Source organism: Pezoporus flaviventris, unplaced genomic scaffold (assembly GCF_033815535.1).
Source record: "Pezoporus flaviventris isolate CSIRO_AGI_PZ_B2104156 unplaced genomic scaffold, CSIRO_AGI_Pfla_v1 ptg000047l, whole genome shotgun sequence".
In the NCBI taxonomy this organism is placed as follows: Eukaryota; Metazoa; Chordata; class Aves; order Psittaciformes; family Psittacidae; genus Pezoporus; species Pezoporus flaviventris.
This window is the reverse complement of record NW_026892595.1, coordinates 13,222,241-13,246,604: the sequence shown is the minus strand read 5'-3', so window position 1 is coordinate 13,246,604 and position 24,364 is coordinate 13,222,241. Positions and strand designations below refer to the sequence as shown.

The 24,364-nt window shown below is 39.1% G+C and overlaps 1 protein-coding gene across 3 annotated transcripts in view; it reads right to left on the bottom strand.

Moving 5' to 3' along the window:
• CUBN (cubilin) overlaps positions 1-24,364 on the bottom strand; it is a 398,149-nt gene that overhangs the window by 358,715 nt on the left and 15,070 nt on the right. For 2 of the 3 annotated variants that reach the window (XM_061468346.1, XM_061468343.1), the window contains exons 12-24: positions 23,644-23,830; positions 21,069-21,187; positions 19,556-19,790; positions 18,843-19,024; positions 17,921-18,083; positions 17,527-17,717; positions 13,107-13,263; positions 12,301-12,479; positions 11,650-11,812; positions 11,191-11,407; positions 10,136-10,266; positions 3,046-3,232; positions 517-677 (exon numbers count right to left, since the gene is read on the bottom strand). In XM_061468346.1, the coding sequence (XP_061324330.1) occupies positions 517-677; positions 3,046-3,232; positions 10,136-10,266; positions 11,191-11,407; positions 11,650-11,812; positions 12,301-12,479; positions 13,107-13,263; positions 17,527-17,717; positions 17,921-18,083; positions 18,843-19,024; positions 19,556-19,790; positions 21,069-21,187; positions 23,644-23,830 (2,272 nt within the window). The remainder of the gene's footprint in view (positions 1-516; positions 678-3,045; positions 3,233-10,135; positions 10,267-11,190; positions 11,408-11,649; positions 11,813-12,300; positions 12,480-13,106; positions 13,264-17,526; positions 17,718-17,920; positions 18,084-18,842; positions 19,025-19,555; positions 19,791-21,068; positions 21,188-23,643; positions 23,831-24,364) is intronic. The other variant, XM_061468344.1, reaches the window with a different exon arrangement.

Genomic DNA, 24,364 nt, shown 5'->3' with positions numbered 1-24,364 from the left:
AGAAACCAAATCAACCTTGAACACCTAGAAAAGCAGAGGATCAGACATGTTGTGCAAGAGTCACGCTACTGATCTCCTTCACATGCCCTGAACATCTTCAGTGATGCTTCCAAAAGGTGCATCTAGCCAATGGTGTTTTGAGCAGAAGACAGCCCATAGCACCTAGAAATATTAACTATCTAATTTGAAGAGTGCTCCTGGTACGTAGTTTATCTTCAAATAGAAACCTCTCCAATAAATTCTTGGTTACTGCTCTCTTAAACATACAAGAACATTGATGCTACACTATATCTAGGGAATAGTATATCTTTCCCTGTGGAGAAAAAGAAAGCCTAAGGATCAAGAAAGTTGTATCCTTGATCTTAACATGACTATACTTTGCTATGCAATTAGCAGATAGATTTTAGAAGATGGGAAGCAGAAAAGATGTGGGGGGAAACGTGAGAAATTAAATACATATGTGGGATCAAAAATGAGATGTGTAAAATGGTTTTATATTTGATGTGGTCTTTTTACCTGATGATGTACCGTCCCACTCTGCTGAAAATCCCCTTCTTGTGCCAAATCTGTCACTTACAAACTTTATCCACAGCTTGTTACTATGAGAGATTATAAGAGGAGGCAGGTCTGTGCTACAGTATCTTCCAAGAGAAGGAGAAGTTTCATAGCCTCCATCTCTAGAATGGTAGAGAAGAAATAACTTTCAAAGAGGGAAACCATGAGAAATGTTAACAAATCAAAAATCTTTGGATTCTTTCAGGCCCGGGAAAGACCAATCATTGCTCTTCATCTTCCACAAAAATACAGGTACCAAATACTGGATGAGCCCTGCTACTCACAGTAAGAAGTCCCACTGCAAGCACCTACTTGCCGGATACGTCCACCTTCTCATCTCAGCAGCCTGTCCAGAGTCTGTCAATATAATGACAGACTCAGGAAGTGTCTCAAGTAGACTTGATGCTGCAGAGGCAGGACTTCCTCCATACTCTATGAGGTAACAGTCATTAGTGTAACCAAAGTTAATCTTCTAATTTGAATAAATAAGACTTTGCTCACTTCTCACTGTTTAGTCTTTCATGAAATCAGATGACCTGACATATTAAAAAAATGCTTATTTGCCACCACACAAATAGGAACCCCTTTCTCAGAACTGATATGATGCATGTTTTAAATACTTTCTTAGCCTTCAAAATTGTTTCTACAAACACTCATTTCCAATTTTTAAATGAAGTAATATTCCCTAGTACCATAATGAGGATGTTTGGTTTGCTACATGTCTCATGGGATTAAAAAAGATGATGACAACCTGATTATCAGTTGCTTTGACAAGATCATAGAATGCTTACGGTTGGAAGAGACCTTAAAACTCATCCAGTTCAATCCCTTGCCATGGGCAGGGACACCTTCCACTAGACCAGGTTGCTCAAAGCCCCATTCAACCTGGCCTTGAACACTGCCAGGGATGGGGCAGCCACAGCTTCTTTGGGCAGCCTGTGCCAGTGCCTCACAACCCTCACAGTAAAGAACTTTTTGAAGCTTATCTTTAAGCACTTTCATATTATAAATACCATACAGACATAGGACAATAATAAATACATTTATATGTGTATATGAGAGTGATCTTGATATAATGCTTTTTAAGTGGACAGAAATACTTGCAATTACTTTTTTGCAAGTTTATACCTGGTTTTGAGAGAAATTTCTATTTAGACCTTGCCACTCTGATTTCGTGTCATCCTTCCTGCTTAAACTGCTTGAAGGTGTCTCAGGTTACTGGCAGTTGAAGATCTGTGCCAGAACCTCCCCAGCTTGCATCTCGGCCTCTGCAGCTCCGGTCAGATGAACAGTTTTCATAGTTAACTGAATGCAATTTATCAGAGGACACCTCAGGACAAGAAACCAGAGTGGCACTTCGCCTAAGACTTATCTAGCTGCTCCATTCAACAGGACCAGATTTGATGAGACATTCTGAAAACCCAGTTAGGGTAGAAGCCACGTGCAAGGTTGCACGTAGCAATGTTCTGGCCATGTCTTAAAAACCTGTTTAATGCTGCTGTGCTCTTCACGCTGCAAACAGCACTAGATTAATGCAATAAATGAATGTTTTCAGTTCTTGAGGTGAAAAAGATAGAAGAACCCCAAGCCTGTTATAATTAAGGTATTAACTGTTAGAATAAAGTTAGATTAAGTTTAATCTCAGATTATTATTTTAAAATTAAAAAACACTTTACTTAGAAAATACTGAAAAAGCTTTTCAGTTTTTCATAACTTTCTCCAGTTTGCATGTACAGCTGAAAACAATCTACTCTAATTCAAGAGGAATTCAGCAGGAATCCAGAATCTCAATACTGCAAGTTCTGCAAGCAGCTTTTTGTTTGCTTCTAAAAAATAAAACACTGTTTACCGAAGAATAACCCGTATAGAATATCTGGTATAATATTCAGAATAAGTTTTATTGTGGTGCTTTACAAGGCTGTGGAAACTCATGGCATGCACAGAGTGAAAAAACACACTGGCATTCTGCAGACATGGCTCCTTTAGAGAGCTGGCTTATGAGGACGAAAATGGGTGCGCAAACACTGCCAAGATCTGTTCCCTGATCTTCCCAGGCACAGAGGTGACCTGACAAGTCAGTAGTTTCCAGGGTCCTCCTTTCTACCTTTTTTAAAAATGGATGCAATGTTTCCACTTCTCCAGTCACCAGGGATTTCACCTGCCTGCCATGACTTTTCAAATATCATGGAGAATATGTCACAAAACAGGCAATAAAACTTTATTTCTCCACTAAGGAAACCAACCAGATGCAGTACATGGGAACACAGTACACATATTCTGCTTGCTCTGAGAACTGGAATTTAAGCAGTGGAAAAGCCAACAGAGGAACAGAATGAGAGGAGGAAAAGGTAGCCTTGAAGGTTCCCTGTTCTTTTGCCACACTGACAGCGCAGGTCTATACTTAAAAATTAGCTTCTGAGCATTCCTAAGTGGATTTGGACAACTTCCAAGGTTACTGATAATAAGGACAAAAGAAATAATTAGGCTTGCCTGATTTCTACATAATCTTGTGTACAGCGCTTATTCCCTTCCAAGGTGAAGTCGGTGAAGTTCAGAACAATCTGTCTGTTTATTTCCACGGTGATGGTGTATATACACTCTGTCTGGATAGGGTAGTTATTGGGATAGTTTGGAGATGTTAGCACACCAGTTTCAGTACTGTAGTTGTGTGAGCACACTTTGAAAAGAAAAGAAGTACAGATTAATGTAACATGTATCTTAGATTAACAGGAAATTTCTATTTCCAACCGACAGAAGAGCAAACATCCTGTGCTCCTGTGCATTATAACTCTTACTGGACACATCCTACTGCTGAATGTCATCACTATAAACTAAAACCAGAATACAGCTGTTTACATGGATCTCTTATATTTCAGTTGTTGAGCTTTTACCAGAACACTGTGTCTAAATAGGCAATGTAAGAGTAGTCCCAGCTGCCTAAATTGGCTTTGACCTAAAACCCAGGTAAGCAGAGAAAAAGGGGTGTCTTGACCAACACAAAAATATACACACAAAATTGTGTGCTGGATCTGATGGCCCTAGAGACTCATTCTGATCTTCTGTTCCCCTGCTTCAGGTTCTACAGGTTGTAAATATAAGAAGTGAAAGTAGATTTCTTAAATACTATCTATCAAATAAGCAGGATTGGACTAATTATCAAACACAACTGAAAAAGCAAGAAAAATATGATTATACTCATTTTAAGATGGTTGGCACAGATCTCTGAAATCTTTCTCACACAGCACAGCTGCAGTTTAGTAATACTTGTGCTTAACACTTCAATAAGAGTAATAACTTGGGGGAGAGAATGAAGTTACAGTTCAGGCCCTCCATGTCTAGGGTTGGTCATTTCCATGCCTATTCTCCATTCATTTTAACTACTAAAATGCTTTGGCTCTTATAGGTGTCTTTGCAATGGTATATTTCTGTGTTCTTGGTCATCTGAAAGGCCTCTGTTGAAAATGTTTTCTGTGAGATAAATAGCCCCAAAGCTAGCTACCAGACTCAAGTTCCTAATTCCTCACAAGGAGAAGAAAGAATCATGACACAGAAACAGGTCAATAATTTTCTGCCATTGGGTTGTACTTCGGTATAGACAAGTCAAAAAGGTTTCATGCCCTAGTTTACCTAAAATTATGATCTATTAAATCCTCGATCTAGGATGATAAAAATCATTTATGTGTTCCGTCACAAATGCACTCTAATGTATGCATATAACAATTAGGGTAGTCCTGGTCGTCTTAAAAACCTTGTGATGCTTTAGAAATCCTTATAAGTCCCTTGTTGTGCTGCCAGCTCCTGTGGTGTTTCATGACATGTAGGGCTCATCACCAAACCCCAGATCCTTAAGTCATATGATTTCTTGAGTAACCTGCCTGCAGGGTTAGAAATCTGACCCAAGTTTTTTCCCAACAGCTCACTACACAAATACAAAATTAAAATGAAAACGTGTTTATTAGATTACTTGTTTTTAACTAATTATTTCTTCCTGATTTTGGAAAGGTAAGTGCCTGACTCATGCACACACAGTGGTTAGAGCTATTGCAATACTGCTGTTCCTTATCCACTCAGAGGCTGAGACCATGAATATTAGCTTTCAGCCTGGAGAATGTTACCGTTGATGTACTAGATAAGGGTCTTTAGGGTAAAATGGGTAACGTAGAAGCCACGGTATTTTTATCAACACCTTTAAGAACAATTTCCACAAAATTGTCCAGGATCCCTCCCTCACCAGTTTGCTTCCTTGGGAACAATCCATACAGAAACTCGTATCCCACGTGTGTTTTTTTAAACTGGATGCTGCATATTGCTCTGCGCTTCACATAAGAATTTTCTTTATGAGCTAAGGGATAAATACAGACGGTAGAACAATGACTGACTGAGAAATGTCAGACTTCTGACTACAGTGAAATAAATCCAAGTGTAGACAGAGCATACACTGCTATGAGGATTAGGAAAAGCATAAATGAACCCATGGTTTTTGACAGCCAACTCTCTTCTGGTAACTGGATTCATCTATTATGTTCTACTCCCAGTAGGAAAGCTGACACTCCCCTTTTTCACTCACCTCACTAACACAGCATTTGCGAGTGTGTTTGGGCAGTAACAGTTCTTCCAGTGAAAACTGTTAGCAAAGTTAGCAGCAAAAGGTACTTTGACTCATTTGCCAAAGTTCAGAATGCAGTCTAATGCCATACTGTGGTTATTATATGCTTGGAAAACAAATTAATTCAGTTTAGTTTGAAGACATTTACCACAGCTCATGAAAAGCAGAAAGTGGTGGCAACTGTCGAGGACAATCACACATCTTGCTTTGCCAGTGTGTGAGGTTTTGAAAGCTATCCAGTCTGCTTCTTGGTTTTGATACTGACTGTGTGTGCTCTTCTGAAAAAAATGCCATAAATGGCAGTAACCCACTGTAATAGCCAACAGCAGAGAAAAATGCCAGGTTTTGTACCACTCACTTGTGCAATCATGCATACTGCAGAAAACTATATCCATGGTTTTTCCCATAAGCTGCCACAAATCTAATTCATCCAAAATAAAACTACAGTTTAGTATGTAAAGTGGGAGTCTTCTTTCAATCTCACTCTGCCAAAGGAAAACTGGGATCCCTAACAATTAGCTCTTCATGTAATACTATGCACCTTTAGAAAGAAAAAGGAAGAAGCTAGCACATGATATATATGCCTCTCCACAGGCAATGGAAAAGCACGTCTGCACTTCAGGGCCTTCTGTTACTGCTGCTGGCAGATACTAACAGGCTTAATTTTTACCAAGAAAGCACACAAAGGTCCTTTGTAGCATTTCAGATCCAAACTCCTTAGAAACACTGGGTACAGCTGTTCAAAAAGCTTATCTGACCCTCTTCTGCTATTTTACACATGAACACCCATACTATAGAGTCATGTACACACAGACAGGCATAAATAAGCAGACTAATACCCTAGTCAAACATAATCAAGTTACAGTGGCCTAACAAGTGGTCAATGGCCAGGTGATTGAGCTTTTTTCCTGAGACTTGGGACGAGCTGAGTAGATGCCCAAAATGCATGCAGGACTTCCACATTTTCTTCTGTCTTAGCTCAGCCCCATTCAACTATGCCCTGTATCTCTGCACACACATATTTATCAGACATTGCTTTCCATTCTTGTCATTGCCCATTCAGATGAAGAGAAAAGCGAGACAGCATCCTTGCTGGGTTCTTTCAACAAGATGGCAACTGTGATCTCAACTTGCACTCAGTATCAATAAGTTAACAAATCTATACATTGCTTTCAGGTGCACTTTTAAGGTCATGGGTTCACAAATATTTTCCTGTCTTTCCTCATCCTTCTCAAAGTCTGACTTTTCTAGTCAGTCACTGTCAGCTAACATACACCACACAATTAAGCTATTTAAAACCAAGTCACCCCTTTTGAGAAATAACAGGAATCACAACTCACCATGAAAAGGAGGAAAAATCTAATCTTTCACCAAAGCCAAAGAAAGACCAGGAATAAAATCTCTATCAATAAGGCAGTCTGTTAAAAACCTTGCTAAGGTTGAATTTTCTCAGGAGAAAGGATGAAATGAAGCCTCTTTAATGAAACGAACAAATGAAAAAAAAGAAAAAGAAAAAAATATTCCATCCAAAACCTTAATTCAAAGCAAAACAAATAAATTCCCACTTACTTGTTAAGGGGAAGAAGCTGAGGACAATAAAACACATACACTGACTCTAGTGCTATTATTATTGGAAAATTGTGGCCTGGATCTTTCAAGACCCTGAGCCCTTTCAAAGATTTTTCAGTAACTCTACATGGATTGCTTGTGGTGTGGTCAGCCAAGATGGGCGAAGGAAAACCCTAAAATCTATCTTAACACTTAGGTGGCTGTTGTGGTATTCATCTACCGGGTATTTGAGAGCTGGACTCTAGGAAATAACTCAGAATATTACCTTCCTTTCCATGTGACTTCATCCTTTAAAAGACAGACAGACAAGAACTAAGCATTTGAGGCATAGTTTCAGTGGGCAATATACACTTAAACAGCTCTGTATCACATGGTCATGTTTACTGAAGGATTCCATTTGTCTCGCTGCTATATTAGCTATGCATGACTACTGCTTGGCAGAGTGTTAAAACTATTGTCTGCACTTTATGGATCATGGCCATGACTGCATCTTGAGGCATTCAGATTTTTTGGCGGAAAACAGAGCTTTGCCATTATTTTCAGGCTAGTTTTCAACTAATTAATGTATCACAGATAAACTATGCTAACAAAAGCAGTGTTTGCTAAGATGCAGGGAGAAAAAAAATAGCTTTGTTTTACATTAAAATATTTTTTCACTCCTACTTATCCTTTTTTAACCCTTTTTTTTTTATTTTCTTAAATAATCTTGTCAACTTTGTCAATAGTTCATTCTCTGTAAAACAACCCTAGGCAAAACCTATTGAAATGTCTAATATGAACCAGAACAGCTTTGACCAGTTCTGATATTGGTTACGCTCTAGCTGCCTAAGAAATCATAGCTCAAAAATATGAAAGAGTCTTACTGCACAAGAAACATTATTAGTACCATATTTTCCTTAGCAGAAAAGTGAAAATAGGCAACAGATGTAAAGAAAAAAACAAACAAACTCTGTATAGCTTTGGTAAAAGTCTCAGCTATGATTATGTTCAGCAAATTGCTACCTTAATGCAACTGGATATACACAAGATGAATATCAGGCCTAAACATCTCTCAGTGGGAAAACTAAACTTGATACAATTTCAGGGAAGTGGGGAGTTGCTTCTCACAGCAAAGTCCAAATACACACATCTGCCTGCCTTCTCTCAGGCCATAGAAGCTTCAAAACACTTTATTCTTAATTGAAAACAAACAAATGTTAGCAGTCCAGTATTTATGGCAACTTCATAATACTGCTATGCTTGTGCTGAGACCAAAAGAAACAAATCTCTGTAAAGAAAATAGCTCACAGTTTCAACCTCTCCATAAGTTTATTACTCTCAGTTTCAGTAGTTACCTGCTTCTTCGCCATACTTACAGAAACTACGTGGCTGAAATGAAAAAGCATTTATTCTACAGATCATAGTTCTAGGTCTAAATGAGAGTAATTGAGAGTTAGAACTGTTTAACTGAAGAGTAGTAGATATATATATATGTTAATTATGGGAAAACAAAATCATGCATATTGTTTAGAGTTTGGATAAAGATGTTATATTGTTCTAATTTCAGATAAACATTTTATACAGTTTCTAGTTGTAGACAACATTAAAGAGAAAAGACTTGCATTTTTAAGGCATGGTTTGAAAAAATTCCAGGGACAGTGTTGGTGCAGCTAGAACCTTGCATGATGCATACAGCATTGTTTTGGATGAAAGATGAGAAAATCCGGTCACCACGGTGGTGGTAAAGAAGGGGGATATGGAAGAGAGGAGACAGAGCAGCAAAGCTGGACAGCGCTAAGGTAACTAACAACCAGAGAAACAGATGAGGTTACACAGAGACAGAAATAGAGATTAATGTTGAGTAAAGAATATTTTGATCTTGATGAGTTGTGAGAAGAGCTGCTACAAGAACAGTTAGGAAGGAACCAAATCTACCTATGAAATATTAATCTGAGGTAAAAGGAAAAATATCTCATATTTGCAGAAGTTAGTTTGCAGCTGCAAAAACAAGATCATAAAAAATTTTATAAGGCTGTCAATTCCACAATTTCCCACTAGTAAGAATTCAGGTTTTAAACTACAGAGTCTTTCTTGGAAAGATTTTTTAAAAGTAGAACTTGGGGTTTGGTCTATTACTTTCTAACAAACAGAAGTTCCCTCCTTGGAACAGTTCTCATTAAATCTTAACTGATTTTACTGGCTTTTTGGTTTTCATGCCAGACAACTCAATGAATGAATGCAGCTGAGAAAATTGGTTACTTGGATTTGTAAGATATCTGATAGTGAATAAACACATAGTAGCAAAATCTGTACTAGTCTCACATACACACATGCTTGAGAGATTAAATAATAGCCAAATTTTCCAAGGTGTCACCAAGAAAGCTGTTATATTTCACAAGGCAGAAATTGGAAATTTTTCTGGTTTTAAACAGGTTGGAGAAACTCAGAAAGTAGGAAAAATTATTGAAGAAACTAAGGGCAAACAAGGAGCAGCTGTTGGTACTTTATGGCTGCGCAGATAAGTACGACGAATATCAGGTATTCATCTAATAAATTGCTCATAGTCTGCACTCATACACACAAACCACCTAGAAACTGATTAATGATGGATACACAAGTAACCCAGCTACTTTTTTTACATTGTCTTACTCTGCGTCTTCTGCAGTTTAATTCTGCTAGTAGAACCTGTCCCTCTTCTACTACAGATCTGCATGCAGCAATGAGTGGAGCAATAGCAGAGCCATGGCTATTGGGTCCACGAAACTGGTAGTTACGGTCTTTTACCAAGAGATTGCTTTTTCAAGTGCAGAGAACTAAGGAAATGAACAGCTCTTTTCTCTTCAGTAGTCTTTTCCCCCTTAAAAGTCAATACTCAGAACAGATTTAAGGCATAACAAGAGCCTTGAACTCTAGTGGAGATAAAAACATTGCATTCTGTTGTAATGAAAAGAAAGACAGCTTGTGCTTTCAGGTAATTTTTCTGCTTTATCAAATTTCATCCTATATGACCTTTTCTGCCCATCATCAATATCAAATCTTATTAGCGACTAAATCAATTTTATGGCACCTGAAAGTCTCCCATGCAAGTGAGTTGTCCACAGTAGCAAAGCTTCCTAGACCACGCATACTCAGCTCAGAATGGACAAAGCAAATTCAGAAAATATTTTGCCTAAATTAATGTAGTTCTGCCATGTCAGCTCTTACTGGCTTTTTAAAGAAAACAGCAGTTTTGCTTATAGAAATTGCTTTCTGCTTTTCTAGGGAGGAAAAAGCTTGTGAACAAAGCAGGATAAATAAGAAAGGGTAGAAGAGGCATCAAGCAGTCTTCTGTTAACACAGAAAATAATGTTCCTGCTTCACATAGTGGCTATTTACAGTGACAGATGAAAACATTGAATTTGCATAACAAACAGACTGAGATATTACCTTTTGATGCATCCAGGGAGATATAATTAGCTGAAAAAACCTCAGATGCAGTACTGTGATCGGTCACGAAGTACAACGTCATGATGTTGCCACCACTAGTGAGCGATGGTGGAATTGATCTTCCACAGTACCTGCAGCAAAAATATGCCCCAGATAGAATAGCAGTACTTTATGAAATGTCTGTATTATTGGAAGGGGACTCAGCTTTCCTGGGAAGTTAGAACAGCTACACATACACAAATTTCTCCTTTGTATGGCACAGATCCCAGACATATACCCTGTATCATGGGACTAGATAGCACATGTACAAGGAAGGGTACAAGTCTAACTTAGGGCAAAATCAGAGAAGAAACAGTTCATCAAGTTGCCAAACTCATATTGAAATTATTCTATGCTGTACCTACAACACATTCTCTTCTTTTGTAGGAGTCAGAGTGGCTGGCCGAAGACTAAGGGTGCAAAACACTCTGCATTATGAGAGTTGTTTGCTTCTTATTTTCCAAAATACTGCCATGTCAGCCAACTACTTTACAGTCTGTAGCTGCATCTGAATATCACTCCCAAGTAGTAAAGATGTTCTTGAATTCTAGAGTGGCAAGAAAACCCTGTGTATACCCCAACTGGAGAAGGGGAAGAAAAGAAAAGATTCTTTCCTAAGAGAAAATCACACATCAGGAGAAAGTGAAAACAAATTCCTATAAAATGCAGATTTTGGTTTAGATTTTGCTGAGATCCAAGTGCATAATCTTTTAATAATCATTCACTTCTGCAAGTTTTTCACATCACGTCTTTCCTTGGGCACATATACATTAATGCTTATGAATTTATTTCCCATAAATCAAAATGTTAATGGCACTGGACAATGCCAGATATTGAAACCTGTCCTTAAAAAAGCTGCCCTTTTGACACAAGTTAGTTTCAGTATAATATTTAATAAATGTGCTTCTCATTCCATGATCAAAGAAGGCAAGCTGCTTTGACCTTGGATGTCGAGACGTACAGAACAGCACTCCCTCTACAGTAATTCAGCTCAGTAGGCTAATAGACATATTCACCTTCCCAGTATTTCCACAGTGATGTTGTCATATATTTCAAGATATTCACTTTTGCAATCATAATCAAACGCCAAGTTAAATGAAGTGAAAGTCAGGCGGATAAGGTAGCTGGGCTCAATGTTGATAATCCAGGTACAGTTAATACCATGTGGGTAGACATCTGGATGACTAGGACTTGTAATAGTTCCTTCCGGCTCAGTAAGCATCTCTCCACATACTGTAGGGATTTAAAATATCAGGTTAAATGACACATTTATAAAAAAGTTAGGCACTTATAAAATTTATTTTCTTTCTAGAAATTTCATAGTCTTGTTTTTCCCCTCAATGCATACTACACGGTAATTGATTCACAGTTTATCTCCCATCACACCATCATAAAACTTGATGGCCAGATGTTTTCAGTGTACAGGAAAATCTGGTGAGTCCCAACACAGAAAAACAATAAAAAAAAATCCTTACCTGTATCTAATGGCCAGTACTCAGCTCTGAATCCAAGGCTGGAAAAAGAAGAAGCTCTAAATTTGATATAGAGATTGTTCCGCGTAGATTGCACTGTAGATGGTACAGCTGTACCACAATATTTTTCCAAAAGAGGAGCATCTGTGCTGTTACCATCTCTGACCTGAAGAACAATGCATTAGAAACATCCCATACAAACTTCTATTATGTTAAAGTTTTAAGCACAAATGAATTTGTAAGAACCATATGAAGGAGACCCTTAGTAAGTCAAACCCTACACTTTCCTCAGCATGGTTTCTACTATACGCACATACAATGCTACCTTATGACTGCCAGAGAAGCACTCTCCCACACTAAGCATGTCACATGAATAAAAGCCAAGATCTTACACCGTCAACAGTAAGCAGCACATAAACCTCCAAAACTAGGTCTGTCTATTTAAAAACACCTCATACTTGTCTCTGATTATGAAAGTGGTCATACGATCTTCAGAGAATGAAGAAAAGGTTTAGGATCCCATTATGAACCTGGAAGGGCTTTTATAACTTTTATAACTGTCAAGCAGTTCAGCTTTGGTGGAAAGGACTATGAGAATGAATATACAGACAGGAATCTATCTACTATTCATAGTATATGTGTATTATTCTTTACCTCAATGTAGTCCGAGTCACAGGTGGTTGTATTCCGAATGTCAAAGTCAATAAAGTTAAAAATCACCACTTTGCTAGCTGGCTGGGAGATGATCCACTCACAGGTCTTTGGGTGAGGGGACACCCTGGGGTAGTAAGGTGAATGGATGGTGCCTGCTCCAGACAAGAAACCTCCACAGGCTGCCAAGAGACACTAAGAATAAGTACTTGTGAAGAATGGTTTCAAGGAATGTATAACATGATGTCTACAAATATCACTATGAAATTAGAAGAAAACCACGTCTAAAAACCTATCTTCTCACAGCATCTACTACCGATCATCAAACTAGTATTAAAATGTATTTAAAATAGCATATTGCTATATGTATAGCATAAACATGTACCTACAGATACCATCAATCTGACCATACCATGGTAACTAATGGATTTGACTCCTTTCAAAAACACAGATAGATTTGTTGGTGATTAAGAACTGAAATATAGGAAGATATAAAGTAAAAATATTTAGTCAGATTTATAGCTCTATCCTCTTTGGTATGTTAGCAGTAAGTGATTTATCATTAATAGAAGCAATGAGGGGTGCACATCCCAGCAAGCATGCTAGGAGTGCCTACAACAGACCTACTTCAGACATCATCTTTTAGCATTTCCAAAAGTGGCAATCAATAAATAAATTGACCCTATTTTTTGATTTTCTTTCTTTTGAATTTTGTCTTAAACCCATTATATGGATAACATAACACTGAAATAGCTGAAAATATCCTAATTACAGATCAATTCATTGTGCAAGTCACCAGTTCCTCTTACCAACTCGATAAACGGCCCTGAAGCTAGCCCTTTGCACAGAAGCATCAGACTTGAACTTGATCCAAAGACTGTTGCTGGTAGAAGTGATTGGAGACATGAGTGTACTATGACAGAATTTGCTAATAAGAGAAGACATCTCATTGTCACCATCTCGAACCTAGTCATCGAAAATAAAAAAAGAAAAACATCAGACCAGAAAAGCATTGGGATCTGATATCCAGACAAAATTATAATCTCACTAAGGATACTAAAAGCAAAAGGAGCAACTAATTTACTTATCTGTAAGAGAGAAAAAGAACCATCATAGTAATTGGCACAAGTACAAGATTTACAAGAGCTCAAAAGAAAGATTGGATGATCAGCACAGAAGACACACATGTTACTATCACAGGACACAAAGATGAAACAGGTCTTCTCTGTGAACCACAGCTTTAACACTGCTGCCAAAAGTGACACCTTTAGCATGAAAGAGCCAGGCAGAGTGCTCACCAGTGATAGCTACGAAAATTTTGCCAGCACTAAATCCTGCTAGGAAAAAAAAAAAGGGGGGGGGGGGGTATGATTTGTGATTTTCTTGCTTTCACCATGAAGCTTCTAGTGATTTTTCAGTGTCACTTCTCCAGAACAAGTACATGTCCAGTCACACCCTTACAGCAATGCAGCCAGACAGCTCACTTACAGGAGATGCAGCTCTGAGTCCCCAAAGCAGTAAAGAGGTATACTGACATCTTTCTATTACTTTATCTGACAGGTCCAATGCATAATAATGGTAATGAAGGGAATCACTTCCAGCTTTTAACTTCTGCCCTGCCACTCTACTGACCTCAATTAATTTGCTAATCGAAAGAGACATGTATCTTATGTGTTTTCGCAGAAGTTGATTATAAACCTTGATTATCAAGAGTACTAGAAGGGAAAGAGGCATTTGCATATCTGAACTTCAGGCTCTGAACCCACAGCCTGTAAGAATAGGTGCATCCAAGGGACCAGGCAAAGCACTGGTATAGCCAAGGAGCATGGAACACTCTCTGAGGTGCCCATCTAATTCCAAGTGGGCAGCCAACAAGATGAAGTCAAAAAAAGCCAGGTCCTCTGCTATTTACCCAAGCAAATAAATGCATTTTTTCTCCCAAAGATTCTCCTGAAAATAAAACAGCTCTTTTCTGCTGTAAAAGTGGTGGTAGCTCATGTAGCTGGAGCCGCTTTTAAATGCACCTATGTGCTATTTATCAAAAAAAAATCATTCCAGTGAAACCATTGGCAAAGACAGGGACATCCAGTTTTCAGGGCCCCCTCATTCCTTAGCTGTATTCCTCCATAAGTTGAAAGAAGGCAGGGAAGCCTCTGGTGAGCAGGTGGCAGTGGCAGGCCTGCTTGCCCAGCTTTGGCAATCTCAAGCTGGTGAGATGGCTTTCCGACTAACAGATATATTTAATTTCCCTGGAATTTGAGTATAAGGTGACAGAATTATTCTGATCTACAGCACAGCAACTGGGAATATTTAGAAAGTCTTTGGACAGCAGTGAAATTTTCCAGAACTATGGTTCACAGGAGTTTATATTTTTTTTCTTGATCTTATTCTCCTTACATTTTTGGTTTATAAAGCCCAGTGAGTAGTGTTAAAAGTAACAGGTTCATTAAAGTATGTCAGTAATGTCTCCTATTGCCAGCTAGAAGAATGGCATAGAAAAGAAGTTGTCTTGGCTAACACCTTACCTCTGCAGCACCACATCTCAGTCTTTCTTAGATAAGTTTTATTGTCTCTAGTTTCTTATTGCAGATCTCTGGTCCCAGGCTGTTCCTTCCTTAGTAAGAGAGTAAACTCCCTCCCTAAACAAGTGCCTGTGAGCTGTGTCTGGTCCCCGTGGAAACTCTGCAGGTTTCCTGTATCACCAGGGACGGGAAAAATCTGTGCCTTTTCAAAATGACAAAACAGTTGTCCGAGAGTGACCTTTAAAGTACCTGAAGCACCAAAAAGCTACCTCTCTAGCTGAACCTCATTACAAAATGCACATACGTGGAAAATCAGGCCTTGATAAAAGAACTCGGTGCTTTAGTGACACTGACTGTCCTTGTCAGAAAATGTCGGTCCAGTTTCTTTGCTCTGGGCTGAGCCACTGAGTGAGAGGGCAGGAAGACGTGAAGGACAGAAACACAGGGACACTGAATGGCTTGTGACTGATCCGCAAACAGTGAGGTAAATGCCTTGCTGAACTAATACAAACCAATTGCATTCAACAGAAATGGGTTTGTCTCTCTGGCTGCTGTGAATTTAGCTGCTGTTCTGCCAGCAATTAGGCAAGAGGAGTACTAGGCCAAACAAACAAAAGCTGTCTGTTTTCATTAAACACACTTCCCCTCTCATTCCAGAAATTAATTACACTTCATTCCAACCAAAGTGTCTGCACTGGAGGAGGAGGGAAGGGAACGATGTCAGTACAGTAACATCTTTTACAAACAGATTAAGTACATGGAGCTCACAGGAGCCTATTCCTGACTTGATCAAGAAGAGATTAAACACAAAACCAAACCTGTGCTGCCACTTAACTGCGTAGCCAGCAGCGGGGGACCCAGCTCTGCTCTGGGCTGCAGGGTTTTCTTTTAGAGCACAGGTCTGGAGAGGAATGGCTGAGGGAAGTGGGGCTGATTAGCGTGGAGAAGGGAAGCCTCAGAGGGGACCTTATCGCTCTCTACAGCTACCTGAAAGGAGGATGGACAGGGGAGGTGGCTGGTCTCCTCTCCCAGGTAACAAACGATAGGATGAGAGGTGACAGCCTCAAGCTGTGTCAGGGGAAGCTTAGATTGGATATTAGGAAAACGTTCTTCACTGAAAGGGTAATCAGGGACTGGAACAGGGTGCCCAGGGAAGTGGTGGAATCATGATCCCTGGAAATAAAAAAAACATGTAGATGGGGTCCCTAGTGACATGGTTTAGTGGTGGACTTAGCAGCTGTGGGGTAACAGTTGGACTTGATGATCTTAAAGGCCTTTTCCAACCTAGCTGAGTATATGATTCTATGATTCTCCCACCTGCTTCAGTTGCTGCAGCACCTTCACTAACAGTTTTACTTCTGTTTACCTCTGTGTGGTACAGCCACAGCTTTATACAAGCAGGAGCACCCAGCAGTCATTCCATGTAGGATGAGGTATTATGACAGTATGGAGAAGTACAGGTACGACAGCAGGCATTGACAGCTTTGAGTCAGGGCACAAACCAGAGGAGAACAGGGACAGGATGACAGGACAAGGGTCACAAGCCGCCAACATAAAGAGCCTGCCAGGCCCCGGGGGCACCACCAGGACTCACTGTCACAGCCTTGCCTCTCCCAGTACCCCTGCACCCTGCCCAAAGCCAGGAACTCACGCTGACCCCCCAGGGCCATGAGTCCCCACCTCAGCGACACTACAGCAGGGAAGTCTCCAGCTCCAATAGCCCTTCCTGGCCACAGGCTCTGATAAGCCAGGCTCACCCCCGTGCCCGCATACCCATGTGGCCTTGGTCCATCCCCATCCCCAGGAAGGCGCCTGATGTCCGGGGCTGTCCTGCTCACTGGCCAGGTCAGAAGGCCCTGTTGTGCCTCTCCAGGAAGCCCCATGGCCCCTGCGAGCCCATGCCAAACCTCTCCTACTATCAGTTAAAGAAATTTAGACCTGGAACCGGACAAAACCGGCTATAGGAATAACAGAGAAAAAAAGAAAAAAAAACAACCAAAAAAACAAACCAAAGAAACCCAAAAAGGCACCCTATGGTAGCAAATCCAGATATAACATGAAGCTGCAGACCAGTGAAGAGAGAGCTAGGTGTGAAAGCAAACATAAATATCACCTCAAGTGGATCCCAGTTAGTATCAACATGACTATTCTAATTATATTTTCCATATAAACATTCTAACTGTACTATTATTTTTTATAATTAGATTTAGATTGATAGCAATTCTTGAATTAGACTTGTAAGATTTCAATTATGCTAACAATAAACTCCTGGTTTTACATATGTATGTATGTGTGTGTATGTATGTATATGTTTGTATGTATACATACATACATATATCATGCGCTTCCCTTTTGTGCCAGAACAGGATTTTCTGAATAACACCATGACTCCAGAAAACACTGCATAGTGGCTATGGTAGTTTCTATTTTCTTGTGTTTGGCATGCATTTAGCAAAGGTCCAAACTCCACCTTAATCATATATAGCCAATTAAGAATTAGTGTTAACCTAGCCAGATTTTCTTGTTCGCTTTCCTTTGCTTCATTCCAGATATACAGTCATGCTCTTTTAGACCCGGTGACTTATGAACCCAAAAAATTGCTATAGTTAAAACTACACTGTAGTGGCCCTTGTGACAGAAATGATGCAGCATGGTTTTGTACACACATGCAATCAACCTCTCATATCAACCCATTGAGAGAAGTCACCTCAATATAATTCGATGAACAATCAGTGTGACTCTCCAGCTCCATATGGGTGAAGTTGAGGTATATTTTTTCATCCTCTGGTTGTCTGATAATGTAGATACATTGTCGGTTGCTGATATAAGGGTTAGGCCAGAAAGGGGATGTGATAACCCCTTCACTGTCCGTGTAATTTCCTCCACAACTTGGATCTGCTATATTAAAAAAAAGAATAAATCAGTTGAAATATTCACAAGTATGATAACTCTTTCAGTTTAGGCTGCCTGTGTACAAAGGCTGCAAATCAAAGAGGATTTCTGTATTATGAAATAGCAAGTGTTCATTGCGTCCATTCATGTGTTATTGGCTATATCTTAGAAAGGTCACAGATCAGCCTTTAACGCTGAATTTTACTTACCAGGAGATGTTGTATAGAGAATGTGAAAGCCTTTATCAGTAACAAAGTCATCAGAGTGAAAATGAATCCATGCATATGGACCAGTGGTTTGGAGTGGAGGTGGAGTCCCAGTGCTACAATATTTAACAAGGACAGGGTCTTGTGGAAGAAGACCATCTCTAATCTAGACAGAATGATAAAACAGCATTTAGGGTTATTAGATTTGTCCCAACTGTAAACAGTAGTAACACTCTTAAAGTTATCTCAGGGGGCCTAGGAGATATTGTAGATGATAAATGGAGGGAAAGCTCATAGGAAGTTTCCGCCAAACACAGGGGAACCCAGAAATAGACCCACCAGCATAGCTGCGATTTTGTTCCTAGGAGGAGTTTTGTGAAAAGAGAAAGTATCAGGAGATCTGCTGTTGAACTGCTTTCCTGAAATCATGGTCTGCACTGCAGTTTTGGAGAACATGCTATTCTAAAACAGCTTCTCATTTCCATGACTGGATACTGGTGAGTCCTGTAGCCATTACACCTGCCAAAATGCCTTAAGCTTACACATCAAGTCACAGACTGAATCTATTACTATTAGATTCCTTTTCGTAATAGTTTACCTTAGCATGGTAATACTCTGTGGGCTGACATCTGACAAGGAGTTTGGAAACTGAACTTTGTAAGAAAGTGAAAGCTTCCCACAGGTATTTTGCCTGAATCCTGTCACCTTTAGTCACAAGATTCTACTGTCTTCAGTGAAGCAGGCTCTCACCCTCCTTCTGTTACATTGCCCGTATCTGATTGTGCATTTATGGCTGAAATAAGTACAAATGATCATTTCAACCCAGGACTGAATTTTCATGTCTGTATGTACAAAAGTTTTGAAATATCTTGTTTTGCAATAACATAGCCATAAAATGTTGTCATAATCCACAATTACACTTTACCTCTAAATAGTCATAACTGCAGTTTTCATGGTGTTCTAGGCTTAGTGTGCCAAAAGCAAATGTGATGAGGAGGCCAGGACTGGTTGAGATGGTCCAGAAACAGTCCCTGTTTACAGGATAGTTACCAGGGTATCCTGGAGAGCTTATTGAGCCGTAAGTACCCGTCAACTCACCACCACATTCTAACAGAAAAGCAGAACACCATGTGTCAGGTCAGATGAATTCCCCAGTAGTGTCAAAACAAAGTATCACTTGGGATTCAAAATAAATTCAAAACCAAATATCAAACCGAACAAACCAAGTTACTTTTTTTTTTATTTTACAATTAATTCTGCATCTCAGTTATAAAAGCATAACAGTTCCCAGTTATGATGGAAATGTCTTTAGGAGAATGATCAAAAGCACCGTGTTTTGGATTGGATTTAGAAAATTAATCTGAATTTCTGTACTTCACAGTTAGTGTCCATGTTTTATCCTAGCACAAAACTGTTTTCATTAAAAACCAAAAAAATAATTCCAGGCAAAGCTGATTTATATAGATGTAATAAGAAAAAGATTTGGAGTTTAAATGTTTTAAAGTGACATTTCAGCTCCACTCCCTAGTAAAATACTGTCCTACCTCTCCTAATGCTTCCTAATCAGAGGAAACAAGTCGTTCATTTTGCTTCAAAGCTGCAAAAATGCTAAATTACTAAGCATTTCATCAAACTTACCAGGATCTCGAGATTCCCACTGAACAGTAAAACCTCCAGCTGTAACAGTGTGGTCTGAGTAGAACCAAATATACAGGGAGTTGTGGGAACTGAAAAGTTCTGCAGGAGGTGAGGAGCCACAGTATTTCCCCAGCATGTGCATTGACGCTGAAGGCCCATCGTGTATTTGAAGGAAGTCAGAGTTACACTCATTACTTGACTCCAGATGGAAAAATGGGAAAGCAATACGCAGAATCTAATGGGAATTAACAAAACAAGAAAACTCTCTTTTTTTTTCATCTGCTAAGACACCCTGTAAAGAGCAGATACATGTGTTCATGCAGCTGTGAGAACCTACAAGCTTTGGAGCCATTATGCCATTTCCTGAGAAGTTCCAGGACAGAAGAAGATATTACAGAACCTTAAGGGTCAAAAGGAAAGAATTAGGACAGGGAAGTTGTCTATAAACTAATAATTGAGACCATTTACCTGTGTTTGTGTGAAATATAGATATGTATCTATTTCAAGCCATGTGAAAGGCTTGAAATATGCATAAAATACATCATTTCATGTTCTCCATGGAAGTTTTCTCATCAGATAAGTAATATTTCTCATTCCTTCTATGGTTAAAGTATTGTCAAGGCAGTTAAAAAAATTAAATTATCTTTTTTTTTTTTTTTTGCACACATAAAACAGTGTATCCCAAGCCTACACTGGATACTTAGTGACATTCACAGTTTTATATATATATGTTCAGATTCCTCACTGATGTGCATTAAGATAGCTCTGCTGAAGACAGGAGTGGCTCTCAGGCTTAAAGCTGAGAATACACATTGTATATCCATATATATTATACATATAGATAATGCTGTATAAACCACTAGCAACCACTGATTTATGAAGCTACTTAATTCATTCCATGAAATGTCAAAAATAGATCAAATATTTAGATCCCAAGTAAGAAATCTAAGTGCTAAAGTGTGAAATAACATATTTTATAGCTGTTATTTATACACAAGTAGAAGTGTTAGTTGCAGATCAGAAGCAGAACGAACATTGAAGTGCAACATTTAAAAATTAATCCTTAAATGTATTCAAACGCTGTTACTACACAAAGGCATTGATAATATGAATTCCACATTTCTGGTGCTCAGAAATCAGAAACATAAAATTTCTGTGGGGTCACTTAGCTCACAAACCAACTGTGGAGCCCATCAGAGCAGAGCTCTTCTCATGCAGCTATTCACAGATCACATCATAAACTAATGGCACCTTCTCTAGCTGGTGGTAGGTGAAGAAATTCTAACCTTCAGTTGCATAGGAAAAAGCCTGAAAAGGTAACCCAGGCAAATTCTTTAGGTAAGGAGCCTGATGGCTTGTAGGGATCTGAAACTTACTCTTTTTGCAAAGCTATTTATTCTGAGGGGATTGGATGACAATATTGGAACATGTGGCATGAAGGTGGTCGTGTTTGCTCTGATGAGCTACGGGGTCCTGCAGAGTGAGGGTTTCTTTAACCTCAGCTCTATTTTACCTTGTTGGAGTTAGTTTGGATAACCCAAGCACAGCTGACTCCACTGTTGTACTGTTGGCTGTTTGGGTTGTTAGGATAACTGAAAGTCCCCCTGGAGCCTGAGAGATACCCTCCACAAACTGCAGAAAAAAGACAGAAAATTAAACTAATTAATTCATGCTATCACTATACAGACTCAAACCCCTAACTTTCTAGCTTCATACACATCTAAAACAAGGGTGAAAGATACATCTATAAAAGATTCCAGAATTTCCTCTAAAGTGGAATGACATTACAAAATACTAAGCAAAATTATTCCCTGAGAGAAAAGTAGTTCCTGGAAAAAGAACAAAGATTTTTAGCTGGAATATATGGATACTGCCAAGAGATGTTGATTCTATCTCAGGAAAATATCCATAAACGAATTTGTTTCCAGAAGGCTACCTCCAGATTTATTTAATTTTTCTCAGAATTCTTTAAATTCCTTAAAATTTCTCCAGAGTCTTTAAATTTTTCACCTACAGTGAAATGATATTTTGAAGCTAACATGATCCAAAATTGTCTTTCTCAGTAATGGTCCATCATTGAAGTTATCCTTCAGGTGTTTTATTGTCCCATTTACTCTTTTCGGTCAGATTTCTGGGTCTGATGATACCTCTCATGAAATGCTGTTGTCTCTTTTCTCACTGAGTCATTCAGTGAATAGGAGCTGTGAACTAGAAATCCCAAACCTACAGAAAAATATGTCTATAAAGCACTCAAAATACAATGCACATATAGCTATGGTGTACAGCAAGCAGCTCCAGTTAAATGTTGAACTGATGTTAAAGAAACACTTGATTCTCAACAAACTGAAGTATTTTGTTTCAGTGAGTGGTAAAAAGAATCTAAGTGTCCACCTCAAACATCTCACCGTTTCTCAACCACATCCAGAATTAACATGTCATAAAATGTATTATTTTTTCCCCTGATGAGGAACTAAACCAAAAGTTGATACTTTCTCACTGGATAAAACTTGATTTTATATCCCTCCTATTATGAATGGTTAAATATATATATACATATTTTTATATGTGCTTGATAATAAAATATTATTAGTTATATATTTAAGGAAAATAGGAAAAAGCCTGAAGTAGCATGGAATCATAGAATCATAGAATGGTTTGGGTTGGAAAGGACCTTAAGATCATCTAGTTCCAACCCCCCCCTGCCGTGGGCAGGGACACTTCATCCTAGACCGTGTCACCCAAGGTTCTGTCCAACCTGGCCTTGAACACTGCCAGGGATGGAGCACTTACCACTTCTTTGGGCAACCCATTCCAGTGCCTCACCATAGTAAAGGACTTATTCCTTATATCTAAACTTAACTTTCCCTGTTTAAGTTTAAACCCATTACCCCTTGTCCTATTGCTACAGTCCTGGCTGAAGAGTCCCTCTCTGGCATCCTTGTAGGCCCCCTTTAGATTCAGAAGGCTGCTCTAAAATAGACCATATTTCACAGGGGCTCAGTGCAAGTTTTACAGTCTAGATTCTGTGAAAATTTAATCTGCTTTCTTCACAGCAACCTGCAATAAATACAAGCCATCTGATAGATGGTTGCCGCAGGGATGCTCACTGAAATGCTATTCTGACCTTGTTTAATTAAAATTAATGGAAAAAAAATCCCAGACAAACAGAAAAAGTGATACTGAGAAGAAATGTTAAAGACAGAACCTTTCAGTCACTCTATAAAACTCGGTCTCGCATTTTCATTCACAATATTTCTTTCATTAAATTTATGTTTGGAAACTGTTCCTGGCTTTCCCTCTTGACTAAGAATGTCAGGACATCTCAGCTTCACAACAAATGAAATAGTATGCATAAAATAAATATTAATGTATTCTCTTGTAAATCTGTTCTACTTGTATCGGATCTTAGAATCATAGAATTATAGAATAGGTAAGGTTGGAAAGGACCTTAAGATAATCAAGTCCCAAACCCCCTGCCTTGGGCAGAGACACCTCACACTAGACCATGTTGCCCACAACTCTGTCCAACCTGGCTTTGAATACTCCCAGGGATGAAGCATTTACCATTTCTTTGGGCAACCCATTCCAGTGCCTCACCATCCTCACCATAAAGAACTTCCTCTTTATATCCAATATAAACTTACCTTGTTTAAGTTTGAACCCATTATCCCTTGCCCTGCCACTACAGTGGTTAATGAAGAGTCCCTCCCCAGCATCCTTATAGGCTCCCTTCAGACACGGGAAGGCTGCTATGAGGTCTCTGATCTTCTTTCTCAACCAGCTTACCAGATCACTTTCTCAGGAACAGAGATCTGATTTTGGTATATCTGGCATCTAGTCAAGGCCAGTGGGCCTGCAGATCAATTGTTACACTCCTACAGCTAAACAAAGCAGCTATAAACAAAACTCATGGAAAACTGACATCAAGGAACTTTGGCTTGGGACCTGTAATCCACTGAGAAGAATGCTGGTTTTTTTCCCCATCATAACTTGGTTCTTATTCACATATTAATCATATGTATCAAGCATCTACTATCTGCAGTCTGGTGGCCCATTTCTCCTGGGGGGGGGGGGAAGTCTGGCTGTACCTTGTTGGGCAGTCTGGCACTGTGGTCCTGTCCAGGCACTGGTGCACTCGCAGGAGTAGCCATTGACCTCATCGGTGCAGGTCCCCCCATTCTGGCATGGGTTGCTAACGCATTCGTCAATATTCTCTGTACAGTTAGGGCCTGTCCAGCCCACATTACACAGGCAGAAATATCCAGAGATCATTGCCTACAGATATAATCAAATACAATAAACTCGATGAGAATGAGTTGGCAGAAAGATTGGTATTTATGCTTACTTTATGTGGAGATATCAGAGCAAAGAAATAAAATCTTTGGAATTTAATGGCCTTTATAGTCACTGGTGAGTTCCAAAATAAACCTAAAGCTAAATCAGATTATCTAGCTCTTTCTTTTTCTATTAAGTTATTTCTTTGCAGGGCTCTTTCAAATTACTTTCTAAAAAGCCAGAATCTGTATTCATTTAGCCATTCAGAGAACTGTTTGCTTGGCATTGAAACAATCACCCTAGAAACAAGTCAATCATATTATCTAAACCTTATAAATAGCAAGTCGAGATAACAGTGGTTTATAAGTCATTTATCTCAAGCCTGTTTCCTGGGAAGTCTGCACTGCAGTTATGTGGGCTGTTAACTTTCATTTTCACCCTGAGGAATATTCAATGGAAACAATTCTGTTGCCTTCTCTGCATTATTCTTTATTCTGTGTGTCTCTTCCATTTCTTTGTCTCAACCTTTACTAC